Source organism: Amblyomma americanum, chromosome 7 (assembly GCF_052857255.1).
Source record: "Amblyomma americanum isolate KBUSLIRL-KWMA chromosome 7, ASM5285725v1, whole genome shotgun sequence".
Taxonomy (NCBI): Eukaryota; Metazoa; Arthropoda; class Arachnida; order Ixodida; family Ixodidae; genus Amblyomma; species Amblyomma americanum.
Genome location: NC_135503.1, coordinates 46,130,148 through 46,155,686, shown reverse-complemented (window position 1 = coordinate 46,155,686; position 25,539 = coordinate 46,130,148). Strand labels below are relative to the sequence as shown.

At 48.0% G+C, this 25,539-nt stretch overlaps 1 protein-coding gene across 2 annotated transcripts in view; it reads right to left on the bottom strand.

Moving 5' to 3' along the window:
• LOC144099029 (diacylglycerol kinase theta) overlaps positions 1 to 25,539 on the bottom strand; it is a 70,633-nt gene that overhangs the window by 6,370 nt on the left and 38,724 nt on the right. The window contains exons 11-19 of one of the 2 annotated variants that reach the window (XM_077632035.1): positions 23,461 to 23,603; positions 23,304 to 23,368; positions 22,197 to 22,347; positions 21,268 to 21,452; positions 19,443 to 20,020; positions 18,132 to 18,287; positions 14,658 to 14,823; positions 10,878 to 10,976; positions 976 to 7,703 (exon numbers count right to left, since the gene is read on the bottom strand). In XM_077632035.1, the coding sequence (XP_077488161.1) occupies positions 7,614 to 7,703; positions 10,878 to 10,976; positions 14,658 to 14,823; positions 18,132 to 18,287; positions 19,443 to 20,020; positions 21,268 to 21,452; positions 22,197 to 22,347; positions 23,304 to 23,368; positions 23,461 to 23,603 (1,633 nt within the window). In that variant the 3' untranslated portion in view covers positions 976 to 7,613. Of the gene's footprint in view, positions 1 to 975; positions 7,704 to 10,877; positions 10,977 to 14,657; positions 14,824 to 18,131; positions 18,288 to 19,442; positions 20,021 to 21,267; positions 21,453 to 22,196; positions 22,348 to 23,303; positions 23,369 to 23,460; positions 23,604 to 25,539 lie in introns of those variants that run through there. The other variant, XM_077632034.1, reaches the window with a different exon arrangement.

Here is a 25,539-nt window from a genome sequence, read left to right as displayed (position 1 = left end):
GCGGCGGAATAAGTATAGTTGAACCATGTGATAGAAGTTAAGTTCTTTACCATTTCTGGGAAGGAAATGTGTGCTCAGGCTCCCTTTGCGAATAATTTCAGTAGGCAGTCTATGGACAGTCTATAGACAGTTCCTGCCTAAAATTTTATGTGCCAAACATGACATTGTGTTGCATTTGTCAGTGATTGCACTGGTTGCGCGGTAGTCCTGGCATAAGGTAGGAACGCCATACTATTGCTGTTGCGTTTATTTACGATTGGCGTCCAATAAGCGTCCCTCCTTGGGCTGTAACATTTTTGTATCCGATGTAAATTAAACATTTCGCTGAGCTTGTTGGGAAAACTTTTTTTATAACTGATATAAGCACAAACGAGGAGCACCAAAAGGCGAACGCGAACGACAGAGCAGAGCACCTCATGAGTGACCTGACGACTTTTTTTGGCATGATATATGTTTTTACTGTCACCGTGTTTTCGATGTTATCTGTTTGTGGTGTCTTGTGCTATTTCCTTCTCTTTTTTTCTTCACGTATATTTTTGCTTTCATGGTGATTATATACGTGGTTGAGTTAGTTGAAAGAAGTGCTGTTCCTTGTCAGTTGTGCTCGCGGTTTAGGCCTCTATATATTTTTTTTTCGTCCTCATCAGTCACGAAACAGCGCTACTGTGAACGGAATCCACGCGTGGCCTCCACGTCTAGTAATCACATGAAACGTGAAACTATAACTAGTCTGCAGACGCGAACAGCCTAATTATCTGGACGGCCTACTCGTCACAGAGGCCTATGCCACGTTATGTCTGTTTAGTCCGATCGCAGGGGTGACACCTAATTTGTAGTTTTAATTGTAGTGTACCTACGCAAGTGCAACATGTGCAGCGAACTAAATGAGAGCACCACACCGGATGCTTTCACACAAGAAGGTATGCGTTTGTGAACAAATAACACAAGACGCAAACACACACACAACTTACAGCGCAGTGCTTAAACTTTTTTTTTTATTCGAGAAGGTAGCAACCAAACCTCTCTTACGCACACTACAGGTAGAACCTTCGTATGGACACTCGAGGCATCAAAAACAGAACGGAAATCAGAACACATACTATACAATTTGCACCGAAACATAGTTTTTTTTTTCTCGTTTGCTTGTTTCCTTGTTATCTTGCCGGAATTCTCGCTTGTAAGTTTGTGTCCACGATCGCGATCGACCGGCGCTATACAGGGGCAGGCGTCGCTTTTGAAACATAACCTACATTGCCACACACTGAGTCGTGTTTAAAACTGCAGTTTAATTAACATACCTACGGCATTGAAGAGAGCTCTACTTCGTACACACTTCCTCTCTGAAACCCTCCGCGCCCCAGGGTCACTGGACCCTACGTAGCGTGAAAATGCAACCGCGGCGACACCTGCCGTCGTTGAGAGAGCGTGATTAGAAGACCACAAAGACTCTGGCGACCGTCACCGCCTCTGCACGTGGCACGTCACCACCAACCACCTGCTAACGTCGCATCCGAACATGTTCACCATCGCCGTGAAGAACATCAATTATCAAGTTATATATATTCACATTGTGTGCATTGCACATGACTGCCTAAACGTGACGCCTGGCGAGACTAGGAAAGAGACTCTACAAAGCATATAAACCTAGAGAGCCGAATGAATGGTGTGTGGCGGCGGTATGTAACCTCTTCCTTCACCTCCTTTCTTTTCTTCTTTCTTTTTTCACCCTCTTCCCGCGTCGTTCGCCACCGCAGCGTCGTGTCAGGTGCACAAGATCCAAACTCCGATAGATAAGAAAACACCCTAGCTATACAAATAAGTAGTGTTGTTGTTATGTATAGACCGCTATATACAAGCCCCTCCACCTTCGGGTGATATACATACTCACGCGCCACCCGTTTACAGCTTTCAACGCACGAGAACACGCTCACTCACACACACGCGCGCGCATGCACGCACACACTCACACACTCCTCGCAGAAAGAGAAAGATAGATAGATAGAGAGAGAGACAGGGGGCGTGAAAGAAAAGACAAGATGGCGGCCACGCACTGCAAAAGAACTGTCGTCGCCGCGACTATTGCGGCTCGCGCTTCGCGAAGGCATTCACATATGTCTGTAACTCAAAGTGCAGGACTGAAGAGGGCGCTGCGAACGGAGACACCTGTATTCGAAACGTCTGTACAAAAATAAATAATAAACAAGCGCGTCTGTGTTTCAACGCACGCATCAAGTGTTAAGACTCCGGCATTGCGCGCGTCCCTCATTTTGTCGTCTTTCGAAGCTGTTGAGTTTCTGCAGTTGCCTGAGAGCGATTTTACGGCGGTTGCGCTCCAGATAAGAGAAAAGAAAAAAAAGAAGTACGTGGATAAGAGAGGGGAAGGAGGTTGTGAGGAGAGGAAAGGCGCGGTAGATTCCACTCAAAATGGAGGCCCGAAACACTCCATGAAGAAAGGGATGAAAGAAGGGGGAATGGAAGGATGAAAAGCGAACTTTGAGGTTCTACGTGTCCAGCGCAAGGCGCTTCTCGTAAATGTGTTCGTTTAACCGAAGTGTTTGTATTACACAAGGCTACTTCCTGTGGCTGTACCGCATTCGGTGTCGAACCGAGACCAGCACTCAAACCCGCTATCGCAATTTTTTTCCTATTTTCGTTATTTACTTCAGGACGAGACGTGCTGCACCTCCGAATTACGTCATTACACTTCACGACTAACGTGTAATGAGTGACATGTAATGACGAATGGCCGACATTTTGCATGCCTTGCTTGAATAAGATGAGAATTTGAAGCCACGGAGAACGAACAAGCATAGCACCGTTTACCCTAGCAACCTTCAAAATGGGCCTTGGGCATATAATCTAGAGAGAAAAATAAAAATACTGAGGACAAAATAAAACCTGGTTTTGACGCGAACATTATTAGCAGAAACCTATCTGCTGTCTTTGCGATGCAGTGCACGGAATCATGCATTCCTCTAGTACAAATGATTCCCAAGACTGCCTATCTGACGCCATAGGGGGTGCAAAATCGGCATGAGAACCACGCGGGCACTATAATGAGCCTGCATTTATTCTTGCTGCTGAATTAAGCTAGAATGTCTCTATTACGTCTTTATTAAGTCTAGCTAGAGTAAAATCAAGCAGGCTCACAGTTTCAAAAATATTCCTTGATATAGATTCTTCCTAGGGTCAATGGTAACAAGTCGCAGCTCGCTATTGAGACGCCCTCGCGAGAAGCCTCCTGCTCCGAGAAAGCATGCCTACAAGATCCGGATAGGTGCGTGGACCCACAATTACAATATATGAATAATTTCCGTCGTTTCATCTCGATAATATAGCTATCTGTATTTTGGACTCCGTGGACTGACCCCCCGCGCAAAAATATCGGTGATTCGAAACAAGTGAAAAGTTGTAAACTGACCGGCTCGATGAGGAAGCAGTCTGCGATATTTTTCTTCATCGCAGATCGACGGAGCTACATTCACTCTGTCAGCGAACAGGTCATCACTTCGTTATAGCGGGAAAAGAAAACCCATCACTTCACTACAGCGCGAAAAGAAATACGGTCTTTAATCGAGAGTCAGTGGCAGTGCGGTAAACAACCCGAGTGCTAGCGGATCGTGCCCACTGAAACTGATAAAGCAGTTCGCTCATCGCGACGTAAGAAACGTACTGAGTCACGGTTCGATTACTGGCATGCTTGACGAATGTGTTTCTGATAAGTCGCGTGAGGAATTTTCCTTGGTTGCACTTACCGAAGAGAGAGGCATTCATTTCGTCAAATTGAAAAGCTTAGGCTTCGAGCCGGCTTTGAGTAATCCACGAAAGCGGCTGTTGTGGTAGGAGCATGTTCCGTGGAAGCGTATACAGAACCAATTCGGCAACGACACTTAGCTATGCATGTCAGTTGCGATAGCGTCTCTTAGGCCGATCCAGATAAATGCACAGAAACTGGCTATACAATAGCCGTATCGCTTTTGAAGTCAAGAGCGAACAAAAAAAAAAAAGAAAGAGCATGCGAAGCAATTCAATAATTTCACAAAATACGCGAAGCTGCCCACTGCTGTTACTACCGCCCAACACTGCAGCCTGAACCTATCATAACATACCAAACATGAACTCAGCGACAAAAACAAGTACAGTCAAGCTGAAAAATCAGGCCAATAAGGATACCTGAGAGCAAAGGCTGTGTGTGTGAGCAACTAAATGAAGGATAATCGCTGAGAATCTCGCCTAACGGACCATTCCTCGCCGCACTGTGTAAGTGGAGCGGTCGAGGGCGTTGAGGGTGGACCATTCAAAACTACTCGAAAGACTGCTTCACGCAAGTCCATATTTTATTTTCAACGTAACATTCGACCGGGGCCGCGCCCGCGAACATTAGCACTCGTATGGTTGCATAATAACGCTTTCCTATTAGAAAAAAAACTGCGCAGAGGGTCATCGCACATGTGTGTGCACGTATAGACCAATGCATTCTATCTCTTATGTACGCATTCGTCTCAAATTCCGCCTCACCCGTCCGACGCACCAACCAGGAATTCATGTTTACGCACGACCGTTCAAAGCACAGAGCTGCGTGTATGTTGAAAAACTTTAAAAACAAAAATGAAAGAAGGGGCGCGAAGCGATAGTGCACTACGCGAGCGCAATGTACAAGCTCGAGCCTAAACAGGAAGAAAACTAGCAGATAATGGTCGCGCCCATACACTCTCAGCACGTGGCGAAAACGGAAGGCGCATGCGCACGTGTGAAAAATATATTTAAAAACATCGCCGTTCTTATTTGTCTCGATATCTTTTTCTTCCCCATATACATTTCATATACATTTCTCATATGCAATGCCTTTCATACACTTCGGTTTGCTAAGCTCTATACAGGGCAATTCTTCAGTTGCGCCAAATTTTGCAGTGGCAAGAAAAAAATTAAGGTTAAGGTGTTTTACAGCGTTGCATTGTGAGAGACGTCACAATTAGATAACATACAGAGGATTCCAACAGGATTCTCAGACTATAAAATTTGACAAGCAGCTTCGTAAAGGACGACGCACACGAGAAATCTATTTCAACCGATTCACCTGTTTTCATCAGGATGTGCTTGTTAAATAAGTTGAGTTGAATGCGCTAAATTTGTAGCTGATGCACGTAGTTGAAAATGGGTCACCCAAAGGTCAGCTCCGAAAACCAGATGAAATAAATCCATAACTTGGTTCTGTCCCATCTTCTTATACGTAGTTGCCACTTCAAACGATTAATAAGTCAAGAACATAACCCGACACCATGATAGTTTAATTCGGCGCGACTAGAGAACACGCCCTGTATATCACAACTGCTGTACTAGATATGTGGCTAGTACTAGCGTCACTAAGATATTAAGTACAGAGCCAGTGAGAGAGACACCAGTCGTTTGAAAGAAAGGGAATTCGGGAAGAAAGAAGGGGATTCGGGAAGGACGAACCCGGTTATCTTGATTGGGCGATCGCCAGTGCCTCGCCGTCTTCTAATCCACAAAAACTGGCCTATCGACGCTCGCTTGGCTTAATCGAACGGGATAAAAGGATTGGCGGAAAAAATAGCAAAGGAATGAAAAGAAAATGAAACTAGGAAGAAGTTAAACGCAAAGTGATAGTGAGGAAAATGACTTACTTAGACCAAATTTAAACACGCGAAAAGCGTTCAATCGCCAAACGCTACCGACGGGTAGGTAACCAACCCAAAACATTTTGCGTTATTTCCGCAACATGCTGGGAAATATTGGAAGTTCCCACTTATGTTTACGTCTTCGGAGGGATAAGTTTTGCGATAATGTCTGACTTCGCGGCAGGGAAGTTGTTTTGCGCCCTTGTCAAAAAAGTAAGAACAAATAAAATACATTTGAATGAGAAGGATCGCCGGCCTGGACTGCAGACGACAGGAAAACGAAGCGCTAGGCTGAGAAGACCGCGCTTAGGATCGGCTCGTCGCGCTTTCTACAGCCGAAAAATAAATATAAAACAAAGATATCCTAAAGGGTATTGGTGCTGACAACAGGTAATGTCACAGCATAGACGTGACCAGACTCGCACAATCTGAAGCAAGGCGGGACCGCCACCTGCCTAAGCACATCGTCCATATAGACGCACGCGTCGTCAAGAGAGATTAGCACCTGAAGACATGTAACGCTGCTCCTTTTGGGGGCAAGTCTTACGCAGCTTTGCGAGGATCTGAATTGATCCGTTTGCGTTCGCCTGGAAAGCCCGGTAAACAGACATCCGGATAGCGCGGAAAATCCGAGTTTCAAACAAGTCCTGCATCGTGCAATGATTCGTTGGCGCTTAGCAGTGATCCCTGCAAACTTGCTATTGGCCAGAATGAAATAAGGAAATCGGAAACAAAGGGTGAAAGGCTGGTGCCGGAATTATTAGGTAATCCTGTCTCGCGTGACTATACCGACCACCACCTTAGTCTTAAGGCGTCGGGATTACCAGGATCCAGCAGATTCTCAACTGTCAACGTCGGCTAGAAAAGCCTATTCTTTAATTCTAACTCTGGCATGCGCAGCGAACTGAAGCCGTCGCGGCTCTGTAGGTCGCTGTACGCATTCGTCAATGGAGTCGAGCGGCGCAGGAGTTAAACTGTAGGGACCTACAAGCGATCCGGATGCATTAGGAACGACACCGCGCGTCGGCAGGCTCAGAAGTCTCAATGCCAACGCCACGCTAGCTGCGTCATAGTACACACACACAAGCGCGCGAACTCACACGCACACACATACACACATATTGCGCCACGCCAAGAGAACAGCAGAGTGCGTGTGCCTTTCCCGGTGCGGAAAAAGGCGGTCGTCCGGAAACGTGCTTGATCATCAATGTAAAACCGTAGGAGGCTTTGGTTCAGGGAGTAGCCGAGAAGAAGGCGCGCGCAGCCGCCTGTACAAGAACTGAGTGAAGGGGGTTCGAACAAGCCTAGCGTCGTCGTCGGTGGTCTGGGTAGGGCATAGCGGTGGTGTTCGAGAAGACTGCATTTTTTTTTCGTACAAACAAGGCAAGATAGAGAGAGACAGATAGATCGATAACAACAGAGCGAGAATAGAGAAGAGTGAGAAGTGAGCGGCGCTGTCCCTTTGTCCGCCTCTGCACGGTGCGCTCCCTGGCGGAGAGCTCGTTGTCCCCGGGAAGTGGGTAGTGGAGCAGCAGTTGACGAAAGGCGGGCGTTATTCGGTCGGCGGCCATAGTGTTTCTTTTGTTTTTTTCTTTGCCGGGCGTTGTCTGCATCGCCCCCAGCCCTTCACAACCTCGGCCTCCCACTCCCCCAGCATACCCCGCACTATAGCAGCGGCATTCAGAGAGAAACAGTTCGGGCTGGCGCGGAGTCAGAAACAACAGTTCAGCCGTCGTCGCTTGGAGGCTCGCCCGGCCCGAGCAGGTAGGCTGCGCCGCAACAGCAGGCGTGGAGGAAAGCCAGCGCCACCCCGTGGGCAACCGGGGTGCCATCCCGCCGGTGCCTCCGGCCGCTGGCTTCGCCGCCGCGCGATCGCCCCACAGAGGGCGGCACTGCAGCGGTCGCACCAGCGTTGCTGGTCGCCGTCGTCGTTGACGTCGTCGTCGTCTTGTGCCGGGGCCGCTGCCCGCCTCGTCAGTCTTCGGACGACTTTTCGCCGCTCGACGAGGCCAGCATGGGCTCCGTGTTGCGCCGCTTCATCTTGCTTTTCCTGAGCATGGTGGCCTGGCGGTGCAAAACACGACCGCGCGACGGTGGCGCCGCGTTGCGGTAGGTGTGTTCGTGTTGGTTTTGCGTTCGTGTGGATGTTTTTATTTTTGTTCATGGTATGTGCGTTGTGACCACGGGTGCGTTTGCAATTGTTTTGTTGTTGACGTCCCATTTTGCGCGCGACAAAGATCGCACGAAGGTTTTCGCAGGTTCGAATCCGACGCAGCGTGAACAGTGAAGGGAGAAAGAAAAAAAAACGAGGAAGAGAAAGGGAAAAGAAAGGTGGGCAGAACGGTGACACAACGTGGTGAAACAAGGAGGCGTAGGAGAAGAAGCGGGTGGGAGGAGAAAGGGAAAGGAGAGAACAGTGAGTGAGAGGGTCTCGAAAATGGCCCTTCGTCAAGGCGGCAAGCAAAGTGTGCAAGTGCTTTGGCTAGCGGTGACACGAAACCAAGCAGAAAAACCAATGTACAATATCTAGGCCCCCGTGCCTTACATATGGCTTGTCCTGCGTTTGGCACTTAGGCATGCCTTATGCGACACAAACTGAGCGCAAAACATTCGCTTCTCCCAAAGGTTTCTGCTGCGAGATCTTTTCTGAGTCTGTAATTCGTTTCCTCTGTCATTTCAATGAAAGCGAAATAATGGGCGCGTATTTTAGAAGTTACGAGCACGGCAGGGAACGAGTGAAGGCGCAATAAATTTGTGGAAATGATGCGTTCATCTTATCGAACCTTTAGCTTCAAAAGAAGCCGTACACTGAACATTTCTGCGCTGTCACTGGTGTGGAGATGCCTGGAAGCTTGTAACCTTGAATCAGTCTATTACATACTTTACTGGGATGCTGGTATTGATTCCATTGTTGATTACTAAGTCGATATTCCATCATATATTGCTTTCCACATGTTAAAATTTTGTCGAAATATGACCTTAGCGGTGTCGGCAAACAGTGTCTGTTAAATACACGCACATCTTAAATAAAGCTTACTAAAAAAAAAAGATGCTGTGCTGTTTTCCCTCCAGGTCAAGCTCTTGTATTTTAGTTAGCGCGGTACCCGCGAGTGTACTTACGCGAATAAGGCACGGTTCTGGTGTACGTAACTAACGGTTATTGTTTCTTGTAAGAATGTATATCATGTAACCCTTGAACCTACCAGGAACGCTAATAGTTTTAGGGATATCTCAAGAAAAAAATTCGCTGCCTCCAGTGTAGTCACAATAAAACTTCCTCATTAAAATGACCTCAATGCAGGGGCTCGCTATACTCCTGCTCAGTGCAGCTTTTAGAGAAACGAACATACGACTCATCAACGCACTGATTAGTCTTGTGTTCGGAAACTCCTTAAGTGTCTCTAATTCGTCTCCACAGTATAAACTGCTTTACTGCGTCATGATACAGATTCGATAGAAGAGCGCAACATTTTGGTAAGGCTTTTTTTAAAATCCTATGGCACCATGAATCCACTGCTCATTTAAACGCATACAAACGTGTAGTTAAGTAGTGTGCACACTGGGCAACGTAACGACGAATCAGCGTGGCTTTAGTAGTTAAGCGGCAGGAAAGTGCTTAATGCAAAATGCTAAGAGCCTAGTGTCATCACCAAACTACAACTCGTTTGATTTAAAACAATGTTCAGCGTGCGAGGCTGATAGCGGACAGAGTGAACCGATACCTCCACAGTCATTATCCTGCGTGCTTTTGTTTTCATCATAACCCAATGTATCTCAACGGCGTTTAACGAAGTCCTTTAGCGAATAACTCCCACTTGCCTCCTATGGCCACACTGTAATCCGTATTTCATCGTAGCTAGGATGGGAAAAATGTTTTCAAGGCAATAAACCTTGCGTTACGTTACAGATATCTTAGCGGTAAAGGCTTTAACTCGCAGCTGTCGCGATTGCGACGAGTAGCTGTCGTTTCAATCGTGCTACATGGTAAATTTCTGACATCCTTTGACCCTATTAGAGACGAAACTTTAAGTCAACTTCTTATCCACCAGCCTTTGTTTTTACCTTTACTATGTCTACAAGCCTAAATCAGTAATGTTTAAGCTAAAGGCGAAACTGAAATATATAGATATGTATATTTATTTTGCAACGAGAGCAATGTAAAAGAGCTCCCCGGTGTCAAACCAATCCTGTTTCAGTCGAAAACGACAGCGGACTTCTCGCGAATGAAACAACTTACTTTTGTATGTGTCACGGGATATTAGAAACTATTTAATCAAGAGCAAAACTGCTAAGAACCTCGCAATTAGCTTGGAATCACGTAAAAAACATGGCTTAAAATCAGGAGAAAAAACAATCAAAATGAGAGGGGACAAGTTGTCTTAGGGAGCATTCACGACACATGCGTTATGTGTTTTCCGGGGAAGCATACAGAGGATGTGCAAGGCAGGCAAGGATTTGATGAACCATTCTGAGTACGCGCCAACCAAACCAACACAGGTAAAGGGGCGGTTCCTCTGCCAAAGCTGTCACACATTAACACATTACTTTGTTTCACTGCGACCTAGTTTTAAACCCAAAGGCACACCATGAGTCATTAAGCGGACAGCTATCTAGTTAGGACCTATCCTCCAATGTGTGAATTTGGCTACAAGGTACACTGTTCTATACATAGGAACATGTACATACGACGTTTTGCATCTAAATACGTTTAAAAAATTGTGCACAATCACTTAACTTTTGCAGTAACCACTTACAAAGCAAAAAGGATGGGGGTAACCTGCGTTAGGGCTCTAAACTATTCAGACGAACGTGTCCCACGGCTGCCGAACTCAGCTTAGGAAATGGCATCTTTTTTCAAAAAGTTTGCCACTGCATTGACATCATTTGCATAAACTACTGCCTGTACTGCGGATATCGCCTCAGTTCAAATGCTGAAACTGGACAGAACGCTGGAGGCATGGGCCTCTAGGCTTAGCTCTGACGTTGCTTTCCGAACATGCGCGCTCAAAATAAAAAAAAATAAAGAATTGAAAGCACGAAGAGATATGTGACTATTGCGGGACACTCTACTCCGCGAGATGTGCAGCCGTGATTGCTCAACGCCTACCGGCTTGAGAAATCAGCAGAGCAACTCAGGCGTTGAGGATACGGCGCAAAACCTGCGAGCTACGCACCCGTGGGTCACCCTCGCTCCAAAGTATATCGGCATATGATGTCGGCGCAAGCGGGAATGCTCACCTTGAGGGCCGACCTGAGCACAACAACCTCGCCAGGTCCTTGGATCCACGGCTCGCCGTCCACTTGAACGGGCATCTCCGTGTTTAGCCGTATCCGCAGCTGAAAGAGGCGGCGAGCAACCGGAAACATGAGCGCCGCTGGAATCCAAGGAGAGGACTGATTCGGGCTGGTTGGCTCATGTTGAACGGTACGACGAAACAGCGCTGACGGACGGGACAGAAGAAGAGAGAGACACGTGCGCTGAACTAACAACCAAATGGTCTATTGCGAAAGAAGGGGGCAATACAAAGCAGCATGGCAAGCCAAAACACTAAAGGGAAACAACTGCGGCACGATCATGACGGGACATGCATTCGGGAGCTATCAAATCATCACTGATTAAGAAAGCCGAGCTTCTGTGGAATAGAGCCACCGATGATTGGATTACACATGAGTCACCAAATTCGCGAATGTGAAAAGCCTCTGATACCAGGCACGAGGTATGATCTCTATATTTGGAGTTGATAGTGGTTCGGTTCAGAAACGCCTCACAGCCTTTGCAATCTGCGGAATGAATGACAATGTTACTTCGGCGTGACTGGTTTTCAATATCCTTCGCGTGTTCGCGTAGTCGTTCATTGACGCACCGTCCGGTCTCCCCAATGTGAAAACGGCCGCATGACAGTGGGATCTTGTAGACTACACCCCAGCAACAGTTGACAGATTTATTTCGGTGTTTCTTCAGACACGCTTTCTTTACACTTTCCTGGTTCGCTCTCTTGCACAGGCCTCCCAACCTGTTCTCGGAAGAGAAAAGAGCTTGACGCCGGCTTTGTTCGCAATCTTTTTCAGGTTGTGCGATACATGGTGAACATACGGAATACACGTGATGTGCTTAATGTATAGTTTGCGGGCGACCTTCTGAATTCTGCATTCGACTAGTATCGACTCTGCTCCGCTATTTAAGATCTTCGTCGGGTAGCCCGCACAGGTAAGCCTAGTAACCTGCGCGTCAAAGCTGGCTTGGGTTTATTGTGCACATGATCTATACAGAGCGGCTTTCATGCAATGTTTTTGCTATGCCGCGCTTAACTATCTTAGAGTGAGCAGACTGGGAAGGGGAGAAGGCTCCTCCGGGAGCGCGGGGAGTACATCCAACACGACAGCACGAGTTCCATATCTGAAAACCTTAGTTTGTTGTTAGTAGGTTACTATGGTCAAATTGTAGGTCGTTAAGTTCAATACTGAACACGTCAAAATTCTGAGCAACAGTTTTTTGGGCGTCACCTTTGCAACAAAAACCAAAAAGTCTGAATATAACGCATAACTTTAACAACGGTGCCGTCAAGCTTGGGCTGAAGTCGTCTATCTCACGAAGCTAAGAACAGGTCACTTAGAACAGGAGCGAGGCTGGATCCAATGCAAACACCTTGCTTTTGGATGAGAAGAACTATCGTCAACTCTAGCAAACGTGCACTGCAATAAAAAAAAAAGCGGAGCATTTCTAGGAACATGCTAACAGTCATGCCACTAGAGTTCTGGAACTCCGTGACGATCAGTGCAACTGCCGATTTCTGCGATCACCGCGTTTGCGGCAGGGAGTAGTACAAGTCCTTGACATCTACCGAAAACGCGCTAGCATGGGCAGGACACTCGTTTTGAAGGAGCACTGACACGGTCTCAGACTTCCTGATGAGGAAAGGATCTTCAACCTCAAGGTACGACAGACACTTCTGCAGGAACTCCGCTACCTCGCGCTGCCAGGATTCTCGTTCGGACACAGTGACATGAAAAGGGCAGCTTACTTTACGCGTCTTGGCGCTGAAGAAGATGTTTAGGCTAGATGTCTTCGAAGCCTTGACAGAAGAAGGTAGTCCTTTAAATTTTAGTTTTTTATCGCAAAGGGGACGCCCATCATACTGTTGCTCAGATTTTTTACGTTTTCAGTACTGAACTTAACGGCCTACAATTGACCACAGAGCTACCTAACAACAAATTAACGTTTTCAGATATGTAACTCGTGCTGTCGTGCGACCATGTTTGTTGGATGCACTCCCCGCGCTCTCGGAGGAGCCTTCTCCCCTTCCCAGTCTGCCCACTCTAAGATAGCTAAGCGCGGAATAGCAAAAACATAGCATGAAAGCCGCTCTGTGTAGACAATGTGTACATAAAACCCAAGCCAGCTTTGACGCGCAGGTTACTAGGCTTACCTGTGCAGGCTACCCGACGAAGATCTTATAGAGCGGAGCAGAGTCGATACTAGTCGAATGCAGAATTCAGAAGGTCACGCGCAAACTAGACATTAGGCACATCACGTGTATTCCGCAGGTTCACCAAGTATCGCACAACCTGAAAAACATTGTGAACAAAGCCGACGTCAAGCTCCTTTTCTCTGCCGAGAACAGGTTGGGAGGCCTGTGCAAGAGAGCGAACCAGGAAAGTGGAAAGAAAGCGTGTCAGAAGAAACATCGAAATAAATCTGTGAACAGTCGCTGTGGTGTAGTCTACAAGATCCCGCTGTCATGCGGCCGTTTTCACATCGGGAGACCGGACGGTGCGTCAATGAACGACTACGCCAACAGGCGAAAGATATTGAAAACCAGTCACGCCGAAATAACATTGTCATTCTTTCCGCCGAGTGCAAAGACTGTGAGGCGTTTCTGAACCGAACCACTATTCATCGCCAAGTATAGAGATCGTACCTCGCGCCTCATATCGAGGCTTTTTCACATTCACGAATTTGGTGACTCATGCGTAAGCCAACCATCGGTGGCTCTATTTCCACAGGGGCTCGCATTTCTTAATCAGGGATTATTTGATAGCCCCCGTAAGTGTGTCTCGTCATGTTCGTGCCGCAGTTGTTGCCCTTCGTAGCTTTGGCTTGCCAAGCTGCTTTGTATTGCCCCCCTATTTCGCAATAGACCATTTGGTTGCAAGTTCAGCGCATGTGTCTCTTCTTCCGTCCCGTCCGTCAGCGCTGTTTCGTCGTACCGGTCACTGGAATGCCTGAAAATCAATCACTGCCCCAGCGAAAATGCTTCAGTATTCAACAGATTTACCTCTTCCAGACCCGCATTCTATAAGTAACGCTACAACTACTAACTGTTGGCTTAGGACAATTCTTAGCTCAAGCAACAGCAGGACTACAATATACCCTTTACAATCACCCAACCAGCGCCCATGAGGTCTTCGGCGAACGAGTCGAGAAACGGTTCACGCGCTCCTCGCTCCACAGTCTCAAATACATTGCGTCGGTGTCAGCACCTCCAAATGAACCTGCACGCGCTCTATAGTGAAATAGCCAGGCGGCGATGACGGGCTGTGAAGAAGCCACCAAACACTCAAAAGCTAATTTACAGGACCTTTATACCAGAAATTCAGCCACCAACATCTTATAGTATCTTCAGCCAGAGCGCCGCACCGCCATACCATGGGGCCTAGAGAACATTTCAATGATGCGATGTGTTCAGTACCCTACAGGCACGCTCAGCAAGAAGGCTTGACGTCACGATCTAAAAGTAATGGGCCTAGAGAACATTTCATGGATGCTTTGTGCTCAGTACCCTACAGGCCCTCTCAGCAAGCATGCAGGCTTCAAGTCGCGATCTAAAAGCACAAGACCTCACGTTCCAGCAGCTTCACACACGTACTCCCTTTGTAGTCAGCCGTAGGGGGCCTCAGATTTTAGCTAGCAAGTTCCTTTTGAAGAATGAGTTCAGTGAAAGCTTAGACAGAGTAGCCGTGCATCACCAGCGCACCAGGTATATACAGCGCACCAGGCAAGCCTATGGCTGTACTCACGTGTCCTCCCTGTGCGATGCGGATGGCGCTTCGCAGACCGCTCTGGATCTGTCCCATGTGGACGACGCCCGTGACGCCCACGATCTCGAGCATGCCGTCGTAGTGTGTCGGCTTCGAGAACATGTCCTCTTTCTCGGGCCCCCAGGGGTTAGCACCGGAACCCCAACTGCGACACAAGCATTGCGGTGCCTCAGCCTCTACCTGCCCGCATATTCGAGGCAGCTAAAGGAACTGAAGTTGGCCAATATATCAATTGACTGCCGCTCTAAAGAAAAAGAACAATGCTGCTTTTACTGAAAACGGAACTTTCATAACCTAGGGAAAAAAAAGCAAACAAATGGAAGGTAGGTGTCGTCGCCACCTGCAGTTTTCAGACACCAAATGCAATGACGTCGGGCGAAATTTTTGGCAGGTGGATCTCTGAGGATAGTCCGCATGCACCGCCAGCCATTTCCCGGCGGTGAACATGGAGTACTCTGTCCATTAGACGTCACCACTAACGTCACGAGGTTGAATCGAGTTGCAGGAAATGTTTTAACTACAAGGAACAATGGGGGGGGGGGGGGGGGGGATCCGACTGTGTGGCCTGCTCGTGGCACCCCTCGCTACCGGATACGGGCCGATGTAATTTCGGCTACTAGGCTCTGTTCCGGTGCAACGCCAGCGGTGGGGATGGGTTGGCCGGGACCCATTCTTTGGAGAGGCAAAACCCCATGGGAGTGGCAGCGACTCCCATGCAGCTGTGAGGGCCAGTTGCGCCCGTGAGGTCCGATGCCTGAGCGGATGCAGTCGTGGTTATATTACCAGGCTGGACCCACGGAATCCGGCACGGAAGGCTTGTCCAAAAGTAAAAAGGTTTTCAAGTACATGCATCTACCTCCCTCCGCACGCGGGGGCGTGCAACCCTGGCTACCGACGCGCCGGTTTCTGGTTCCGCAGAATCCGGGTCCGCGCGGGGGTTCGTAGTAGCCGGGCTCTAACCGACACCTCGGGGAAGTGGTCTTAGGCCAGCCGCGGGGCCGTAAGGGCCGTCGCGGGACGCCGAGGAAGGTGGTTGTAGTACGACCTGTGCGAAAACCGTCGATGTTGTGGGGTAACGGCGGAGTATGCCCCGGTCATCTCACCCTAAGCCACGTTCTTGGCATGTGGCTCCGGTCAGCCCTGCCTTGAACACTCCCTCCTCAGTAGGTGTGGAGCAAGCTAGGGGAGAAAATAAGTGCATGGTTGGTTGGATGGAAGCGCAGGTGGGCCCCTCCGGACGTGTTAGGTCATGGCGCCGAAGGCCGGAGGGTCGATAGAGTGACGACCTAAGCCTCTAGTGGTCGGATCATACCACACATACTTCCGGTGTCTGAAAAACCGTGAAAAACACTCGGCGGCTAGTAGCTGGGCGGTCCGAAACAACCCATGTGAGTCGGAACAACCGACGACCTGGTCTGCGGTCGGTACAGACTGTGGAACCAGGTGTCGCGGAGGGGCCCCAGGTAGCTAACCCCGTCGTAGGTTCTCCTGTCTCCGGCGGTCGGAGCCCGTTGCGTTTGGTGGGTGGTCGGGCCTCCCATGAGCGGGGCCGCACCATAGGGCAATCTCGACGCCCTCCCTGTCCTGGCCAGGCAGACCAGTAATGGAGTCGAGACATTCGAGGGATCTGAACGAAAAACTCGCTGTCGTTATTCCCCTCCAAGTTCTCATAACCCATTTATCCAACCCCTTCCACTACTTCCCAGGGGAGATCAGGGGATTCTCTCGGGCCCGCTTCCCCGGCTGTGGGTCGCTATAGTAGCATTCCCTTATTGATTTCTTTCCACCCTCGGGTGGCAAAATTTCAATTGCCCCAGGGCCACATCTTTTATGTTATCATTGGGATTACACGCGCGACACAGTAGTGGTGCGGGAGAGGCGATTATGTTTATTCATTTCGTTGCCTCGACTTACTATACTCCGAGTAATAAATACATCGTTTTCCGTCAAGCAAACTTCAGCGGAGCCACAAAAATATAAAAAGAACGACTATTCTATGGGGTTGACCTCAGTGCCGCCCCCCCCCCCTCCCCGCGTTTAAATAAAACAAAACACCGTGGCTCCACTAGTTACCGACCGCTCGTGACAACGAGATTTCCGCTTATAAACAGTTAGAAGGAATGCTGTCCTATTGAAAAATGTGTATAGGTTTGATAGGGTCAGCAAATAGGATTATGGCACATTTGGTTTTTTTTTATAGGTTTAACGTCCGAAAACGACTCAGGCTATGAGGAATGCCGTAGTGGGGGCTCCGGATAATTTCGACCACCTGGGGTTCTTTAACGTGCACTGACATCGCACAGCACACGGGCTTCTAGAATTTCGCCATCGAAATGCGACAGCCGTTGGTGGGATTGAATCCGCGACTTTCGAGTGCTGTGCGATGTCAGTGCGCGTTAAGAATCCCATAAGGTAGAAATTAGCCCGAGCCCCCCACTACGGCATCCCTCATAAATTGAATCGCTTTTGGAGGTTAAACCTATAAAACCGAACCAAATATTCTGTAATCCTAATTGCTAACCCATTCAAACATATGCATATTTGCACATTTCTCAATAGGGCAATTGCTACAGACCTGGTTAGGGCTGTCAGTGAGTGCGTCAAGATCTTGAGAGCAATAATTAGTTTCAGTTAATTCCCAGGTAATGCGTTTTACACGGTCTAACCACGTGGATCAGAATCGCGCTCCTTCTGCCCGTTTCTCGCCGTTTACTGTACATTTCTCAGCAGCAAACGTTCTTATTGGCAACAGTACGTTGTCTAGGCTAACGTGTTCACTTACATATATATTTCTATAAGTATGAATGTACTGTCACAGTGGCGCAGTCGGACACAACACAAAGTATCTTCAACGGAGGCTCTCCAACCAGCGGAATCAGCCTACCGTCATGAAGTTGCTATCAAGCGCCTTGCACCAAACTAGCAGGTGCAAGGTGGTTGACCATGACGAAATGGCACCATATATACGCAATTGTTTGGGCGGTCCCTTTAAAAGGGCATTCGCCTCCTTGTTTTTGAGTTGCCGTATTTACTCGATTCTAACGCGCCCTCGACTGTAACGCGCACCCGTTTTTCAAGGTCAGAAAAATAAAGTGCAGTGACTTCGATAGTAAAGCGAATCAGATTTTTTCGATATAGTGGCTGTTTCACCTAAGACATATCACAGTTTTTAAAAATAGCCTTGTTGAATTAACAGAACGCTTTTTTCGGCATAGCATTGTCAGCAGCGTAGTACATCAGAATATGGCTAAAACGTGTAAACTAGCTGGCTCGTTAACTTATATGGAATAGTTAACTTTTTAACTATTACTGTTAGGCTCCTTAATTATCCGATTCCAGCGCACGAAGGTACAGATATTATTAGTTCCTATTTCTTTCGTATTGCATCTTGTGCAGAAACACCCTGTCAACGACTTCAGAGAGGCAACTGACTCGTCGCGTGCAGGTGCTTACCTGAGAATGTTGAGAATTATGATACCCTCTACGGGGGGCAGGTCGATCAGTTTGCCGTCCACTTCGAGACGGATTTCTTTGTGCAGATCCTTCCAGGTCTTCCGGCTCACCATCTTACGCAGGCCCATCTTCACGTACACGCCTTTGTTGTGAAGCCTGCGCGTTGTGAAGAGGAAAAATCGTTAAAGGAACGTTCACAGTACCACATGAGACGAGTTTCAACGTCAGCTGTCAAGGTGCTCGTGGAAATCATGTATGTGTAATGACGTTACGGGGCACATTACCCATTGACAATTAATGGGTCACATGACAATGGTCAGGTCACATGCGATCCATTAATGCGATCATTGAGACTCATGACTAATAGGTCATGTGACCTTGCTATGTGATGAAGTAATTTCACAACGACGACGACCACGAGGGAGAGGGGCGTGGCCATAACAGCAGACACAGTGGGAAGAAGGGTAGAGCGACGCACTGCTGAACAGCAGATCGCTGGCGATGTCTAAGAATCACTGAACAAACTGACAACGCTGGGCGATTTAAAAAAAAAGAACTAGTTCAACTGGCCATGTCTAAGAATCACTGAACGAACTGAAATTGCTGAGCGACTTAAAAAATAGATCTAGTCCAACTTTGAAGAAATGAAGGAAAAATTAATTTCACCACCGAAACGTCGGATTTACACAAGTGCAAGTCAACACGTATTGATCAGAAACGAACGCTTACTATCGCGCTGAGTACGACCTGCAACACACAACTTGCAGTCGTATAAGCTCAGTACAAGAAGTAGTTAGTGCAACTCAAAATGGCAACCAATCATTTACTGCTCATCGAAAAAGTTACGTTCTCTGCAGTGCTCCCACACCTTTGGTGCTATTCATCACGGTGATTTCGTTGCTTACGAAACGCGGACCACAATACGGCCAGTGCCGTCGTGTTGCCGCTAATACTGAGGGCGACTTCACATCAAACACGCACGCAGCATCCTCATAAGTTTAAATTTAGAACATAGCCGCCGCGGTGGCTCAGTGGTTATGGCGCTCGGCTGCTGACCCGAAAGGCGCGGGCTCGATCCCGGCCGCGGCGGTCGAATTTCGATGAAGGCGAAATTCTGGAGGCCCGTGTGCTGTGCGATGTCAGTGCACGGTAAAGAACCCCAGGTGGTCTAAATTTCCGGAGCCCCTCACTACAGCGTCCCTCATAGCCTGAGTCGCTTTGGGACGTTAAACCCCCATAAACCAAACCTATCCTTATAACTTTCAAGTTTAGAACAGCACTGCAGCGGTAACTGTCTAGCCGGCCACGCACCTGCTGTTGAACTTGTTTGGGTTCTCCTCGCGAGCGTTGTGGAAGTCGAGGCAAAGGTCCGCGTCGATGCCGATGCCGAAGTAATTGTTCATGACGAATATGGCCGTGTTGTCCTCGGACGTGGAGCCCGAGCTGTTGGTGAGCGAGCCGGGCTTCTCCTCCGGCTTCTCGTCCGAGTGGAAGACCACCGTCCACCGGTCCAGGCGGATCTCCTCGGCGTCGATGACGTCCTTGAGCAGAGTGAGGGGGTCCCCGCCGCCGGTGTAGCCGGGGCCCCAGCGCAGCACGCGCGCCAGGTCGTTGCCCGTGCCCAGGGGCACGATGGCGCACGGCGGGGACTGGCACTCCGAGTCCTGGCCCACGTTGTCCAGGCACTGGAGGACCCAGCCGACGGTGCCGTCACCGCCGCACACCAGGATCTTGTAGTCGCGCACGTGCCGAAACACGTACAGCCCAGGTAAGGGCCCGCTGTTCTCCAGGTCGTACACCTGGTACGGGTTCAGCATCTTCCGAAACGACGTGATCAGTTCGAGGCCTTGGCAGCCTCCGCTCTTCACGTTCACGAATACCAGTAATGGCTGCGAGTGCAAGTGCAGGCGCGCTTCGTCGGGTGAAATAGCACGAGCAAAGCCTCCTCTCAAGCAGCCGTGTTGACTAACTTGATACGTGTCTTTTGAATTCATGCCGTTGCCATAAAAAAGGTCGAAATCATTACAGAACTTTCCACTGCTACAGAATGCCTCATAGTCGACATGATGCTGCCTGACACACGTTTACACCCCTTCGGGGAGCATGTTGGTTAAATGTAGCCACGCTGTCTGCAAAAGCAATTTGCTTTACATGAATAAAGGGCTAAAACAAGAAGCTGCTTCACCTTAAATGTTTTCAAAACTTTATACAAGCTTCAAACGCCGGCTAATGCCGAAGTATTCAGCGGCATCACTCCTTTAGACATCGAAGCTCGCGCACGGTGCCTCGTAACGACAAAAACAGGAACTTCTGCGGTTCTGCGGTGGATACCCTGATGACACGTAACCTGGGGCTACCCATACGCTGATAATACCCTCATCCAACCCCTCTCTCAAATCCCAGCTCGCAACGACTCTGTTTCGTGAGTGAACTGGCTCGTTACACCAGCGGCAACCTTTGCGACTGTATGAGCGAAACTGGTCTTTAATCCTCATTCTTTCTCCTACATTCCCTTCGCCACTTCCTCACCTATACTTTATGGCACACTTCTAAAAAAAATTGCAGGAGACACTTAAGCTCTGCCTTGAGGATATGACGCGATAGTGTAATGGGTTAATTCCCATATATGCAGAAGGTCATTCTCAACTTTACATTAATTTGTCCCTGGGGTGCCTCTTACCACTCCTTGCGCATGGGCGCAGCGGTTAAGCGATACGCCACTGCCTTCCGATGGCAGGTGCTGCCAGCGGTGGGTCTTGTGTGGCCTGAGCTGCTCTTCCGGAGCAGCCTTTCGCGATCAACCATTAATTTAACTGTCAACTGTCAGTGTGGTTAGTTTGCTCACAGTCCGGTGGGTAGATTGTGAAGACCCTACAAGGTCACGTGACCTATCTTGCCCACCTAGGTTGTTTCTCTGGGGGGTGGCTGCCTGAGCCACTTTATGCCACCCTTTTTATCGCTCACAATGCGAACAACGCCGACATCGGAGTTTTTTTGTGTAACGGGGCCTTTAACGCTATCACTTCAAAAAAAAACTGGCTCGCTGCATTGCCACGGCTTTTGTATATGAAGCCTGTCCTGGCTTCATAACCCCGAGTTTGGTGTTGCACGGTGGGAAGGTGTGAAGCACACTCACCCTGACACCTTCGGGGATCATTTCGGGGATGGTGTTGGGCAGGAGAAGGACGAGGAGGTTTTTGTCTTCGAAGCTCGACTCCCTCAGCATGTAAAAAGCCTTCACTGCTATGTCTGCATTGTCGTAGGTGATGATCAGGGAACCGTACTCGTAGTAAATTGGGCCTATCTGCTTGAATTTGTAAGCTGTCGGGCAAGAGAAGAAGCACAGGAGAAACTGTCAGGTTCACATCCTCCTCTTCGGCTGTTTTATATTCGTACAATGGCTCTTCAAAAACCTGATTGTTTAAAAAAAGTGTTATAAAGTTGATTTGTTATAAATTTGTTGCTGGAGAATTCTTTTTATTGTTAAAAGTTGTTAAATATAATTATTCCTGAAAAAGGTTTCAAAACTTCCTCCAGTGAGCAAAAGGTAGGGAAAACAATACAAAGGCAGAAAAAACATGCGATTCTGCTTCCGCGTAGCCAGGCAGACAAGCAGTTACAGGTATCGCAAGTTTCCAGAATGGAAACTCACTAGAAAATTGCTTCAAGCAATAATAAAATTTAGCAAATCTGCATGAACGCTTGAAGAACCAGGTACTGCACAATGAAGGCACTAATTCATTTCTCTTACTCTGATCAGCAGAAAAGTTAAATAACCGATGCGCAATCTTTTTTAGCTCCAACTCCCGTCGACAGACCAGTTTGCACTGATCACCTTTTCACAGCACAGCATTATTTTGCATTGTATTGCATGGCGTTGTATTAGTATGTCTCTACATTGTGCTAACTACATTACGTTATGTCCCTTTCTTCGATAATCGTAATTCCCCTCCCCCTAATCTTTCTTACGTAATGGTTTAAAGGGCCTCTAAGGATAATTTATATTATAACCACGGCGACCGTGATTAACTAGAAAAACGCCCTCAAACGGTGCATGGTACTCACGTTTTCCTAAAAGGTCTACTAGAATTTTTTCGTACTGCCTCTGGGATAAATTCGGTGGAAGGTTTCCAACGAAAAGGGCAACGCTAGAGCTATAACAGTCCTCCTTTTGCTGGAGGTAGAACCTGGTCAGGTCTTTCTGCCGTATGGACTCCTGAAAAAGGAGGAGAGAGAGAGAGAACAAGCGACGAAAGCACGCAGTGTTAGCACGAGGCAGCACAAGAGGCAACTCTGGTGACAGACGGTGACACCTCGTAAAATTTATAAAGATGACAAGAAGAGTTAGCGCGAAAATTTCTTTATCGGGAATAGTCTCCAACGAAGCCTTGACAAAGAGTAGGCCCTGCGTAAACAAGATTCGACAGGGTCTGATGCTCTCCAAGCGTTTTTTATTGGCTCTACTACTAGTAACCATCCTTTCAGTTTTATGCGGCTTGCCCCGAGTATCGAGTTAGGCCGTTAAATCTTATAAGGCGAAGTTGGGCTCCGCTAAAGCACGGTTTGTTTGAGAACATGGTCATTATTTTTTTCTCTGCAGACGTATTTGTAATTTCAAACTCGGGACTTCTCTGAGCAACCTTTTGAGAAAGGATTTCAATAAGTCTGTTGTCGCGGTAGAGTTTAACAACCACTGAAGTAGCGCATTTTCAGCTGGTTTCCTGCGGGTCCATGTCCAGCATTCTCGGAAAAAAATTTTGAAAATGGGAAAACTGTAAGATGCTGTTATGGAAACATTGTAGGTAATGGTCCATTCTTCTGATATGTAGCGAATTCTTTCTTCTAAAATGTTTCCATCGATCACATCGACAAGTTAAGACACCATAGAAAAAAAACCTTGTGGAACGCTTTTGACGACAGCAAAAACGTTAGTAGAAAAAAAAAAAAGCTCTAGACTGCCGTCGGGTGATCTGCGGATATATTGATTTTTACAGTGAAATTTCGCATTATAAGAAAAAAAATGCGTTCATAAACGGTTTCCCGCTCAAAAATGCTTTTTGTCCAGAGTTCTTGGGTAGTGGGAAATACGACCTACAGAGCTCGAAAGCCAGTTTTGATCAGAGTTGCGCAGCGAAGCTGCCACATTAGCGTCAGCTTGCTGCCAGTACTTACTCTGGCAATGTTCCTAAGTAACACCCAAGGACCTTCTTGATTGTCCATCACTCTCTCATGAACAGCTGCAAGGGGGAAAAAGTGAGCAGTGAAACAGTGTGACCTGCAACACAAACAATGGGCGGAAAGTGCGACCAAGGTCACGAACTTCACGTACATCCTTTGTCTAGCGTGACTTCAGAGAGCCTAAACTTGTTGATGTCCGAGGAGTCCAGTCCGAATTTTTCGAGAGCCTGGATCATAATTTCTTCTACACTTGTGTCACTTGTCACTGGAATCACACGGTAAATGTCTGCAGACCTGGGGTAAAAAAAAAGGCGACAGCGAAATACATCATTGTTTGGCAGTACTTCGTCGAAGAGGCGGTCGCGTCCTCGCAATTTATCTCGTGCTTTGTGCACGTATTGTTTATGGATTCTTATTGAACTCTCGCAGCTATTAAAAATCGTTGCCTATATGATCGTTGAGAGTAGGTGCAAGCATGAAATTCATTGCAGGAAAGACGTATAGTACAACCTTGGACGGCTCTCTCCCGAAGACGTTGACTTCCAGAGAGGGGCACGTTCCGCCACTGTTTCAACATGCTGGCGGGAGTGGCGTTGACACAGGGACCGCGCGGTAGCGTTCGTTCGTACTCACACAACGATGGATTTACGGCATGTACTGCTAAGGAGCTTCAGACACCTTTATTTTATGGACGGGCCGCGTCCGTGGTTTAGCCCTAAGCTGGGGCGCACATAAACACAACCTTGACGGCGCGAACGTGCTGTCGCAGCCGGGAAACGCAGCCGGTAACCCGGATCGAACGGGAAGTTTCGGAATGTTCGGACTCAGGTTCGGCGTCATGTTCGGCTTTGTGTTGTCTGCGTTTCGCGGACGATGTTCGCCAGAATGTGCCGAGAATGGCAGCTAAAAACATTTGCTAATACGCCGCGCCACTGCATTCAAAAGGCTAGGCTGGCACGTCATAACTAACCTATTCTGGACACCTGCGCCAGTACCGCCATCTGATGCACCTTTGCGGCAGCAGCCACGCAACTATTTGTGACTCCGTTATTGGCGATGAATTCCAAAAAGAAAAAGTGCGCAGCTGTATCCATTTCGATATTACTGGCTTCCAGACTTCTTTGTACGGCGTCAGGAAAATGTCCATTAGCATGCGAGCCATGCCCCATTATTACGACTCCAGTTATATCGACGTCTCAAATCACAAGCATATTTTCTATAAACAATGTTTTTCAGTGTATTTACATCTCGGTAATATGAAAATTCGCTGTTCAGACAACAGACAAGGCTGAAAAACTTGAGTGGACGCCTAAGATCCGCCTTATGGGCATATCTCGATAGCGTTAACCGGTCCCTTCAGCGACCTGGGGTCCACTTTGCGTATAACTTCGCCGATACGGACACTGTTCTTTCTTTTACCGTTACATAGCGCTTAATATGCCATTAAGAGTACAATGCAGAAGCATTGTACTCTGTCGCCTAGGTTCTGCCTACATAGCCATATATGTGGAAATGGTCACTCTCTACTTTACATTAATAGATCGCGGGGAGTCCTCATACCACTCCTGGAGCAGTGGAGCAGCGGTTAAGGGATGCGCTACTGCGCCGGCAGGCGGCTGTTTCAAATACAGCCACCGGTGGGGCTTGTTAGACTCAGGTCGCTCTTCCTAAGCAACCTCTCGCGACGAATCATTAATTCAGCTTCCGTCTGGCACGATGAGCACTTTGCTCACAATCCGATGGGCAGGTTGTGATGACGTCACAATGTCGCGTGACCTACATCGACGACGCGGGATTTTCTGAACACGGGAGCCTTAAAGTGATCGCGTTAGAATGCACAGTCCATTGGGATCCTTATACTGGTGTCTCGTTAGTAAAGGCAGAGATGAGAACAAAACCTCGACTGGCCTGACCTTCCTTCCGTATTTATTTTCACATAATTTGAGTGCACGGTACCAGCCAAAGTCACTGCCAAACTTCAAATGTCTCAAGGATAGCCTTTTTTTTTTTGTAATGCGGTTTCCTTCTTTACACTCGCAGGGGCCCGGTCGACTCGCCTTTCCGTTCGCCGATTACATGAAATCATATAAGGAAAGCTCTTTCAACTTCTGCTGCGTTGACAGTCGCATAAAGCACATGTCAGCAACATGGGTGCAGATATGTACTATCGGTTCTTAAAATACGAGCTGCCGTACTAAGAGACGCACGATATGATTCAATGACAACGCCA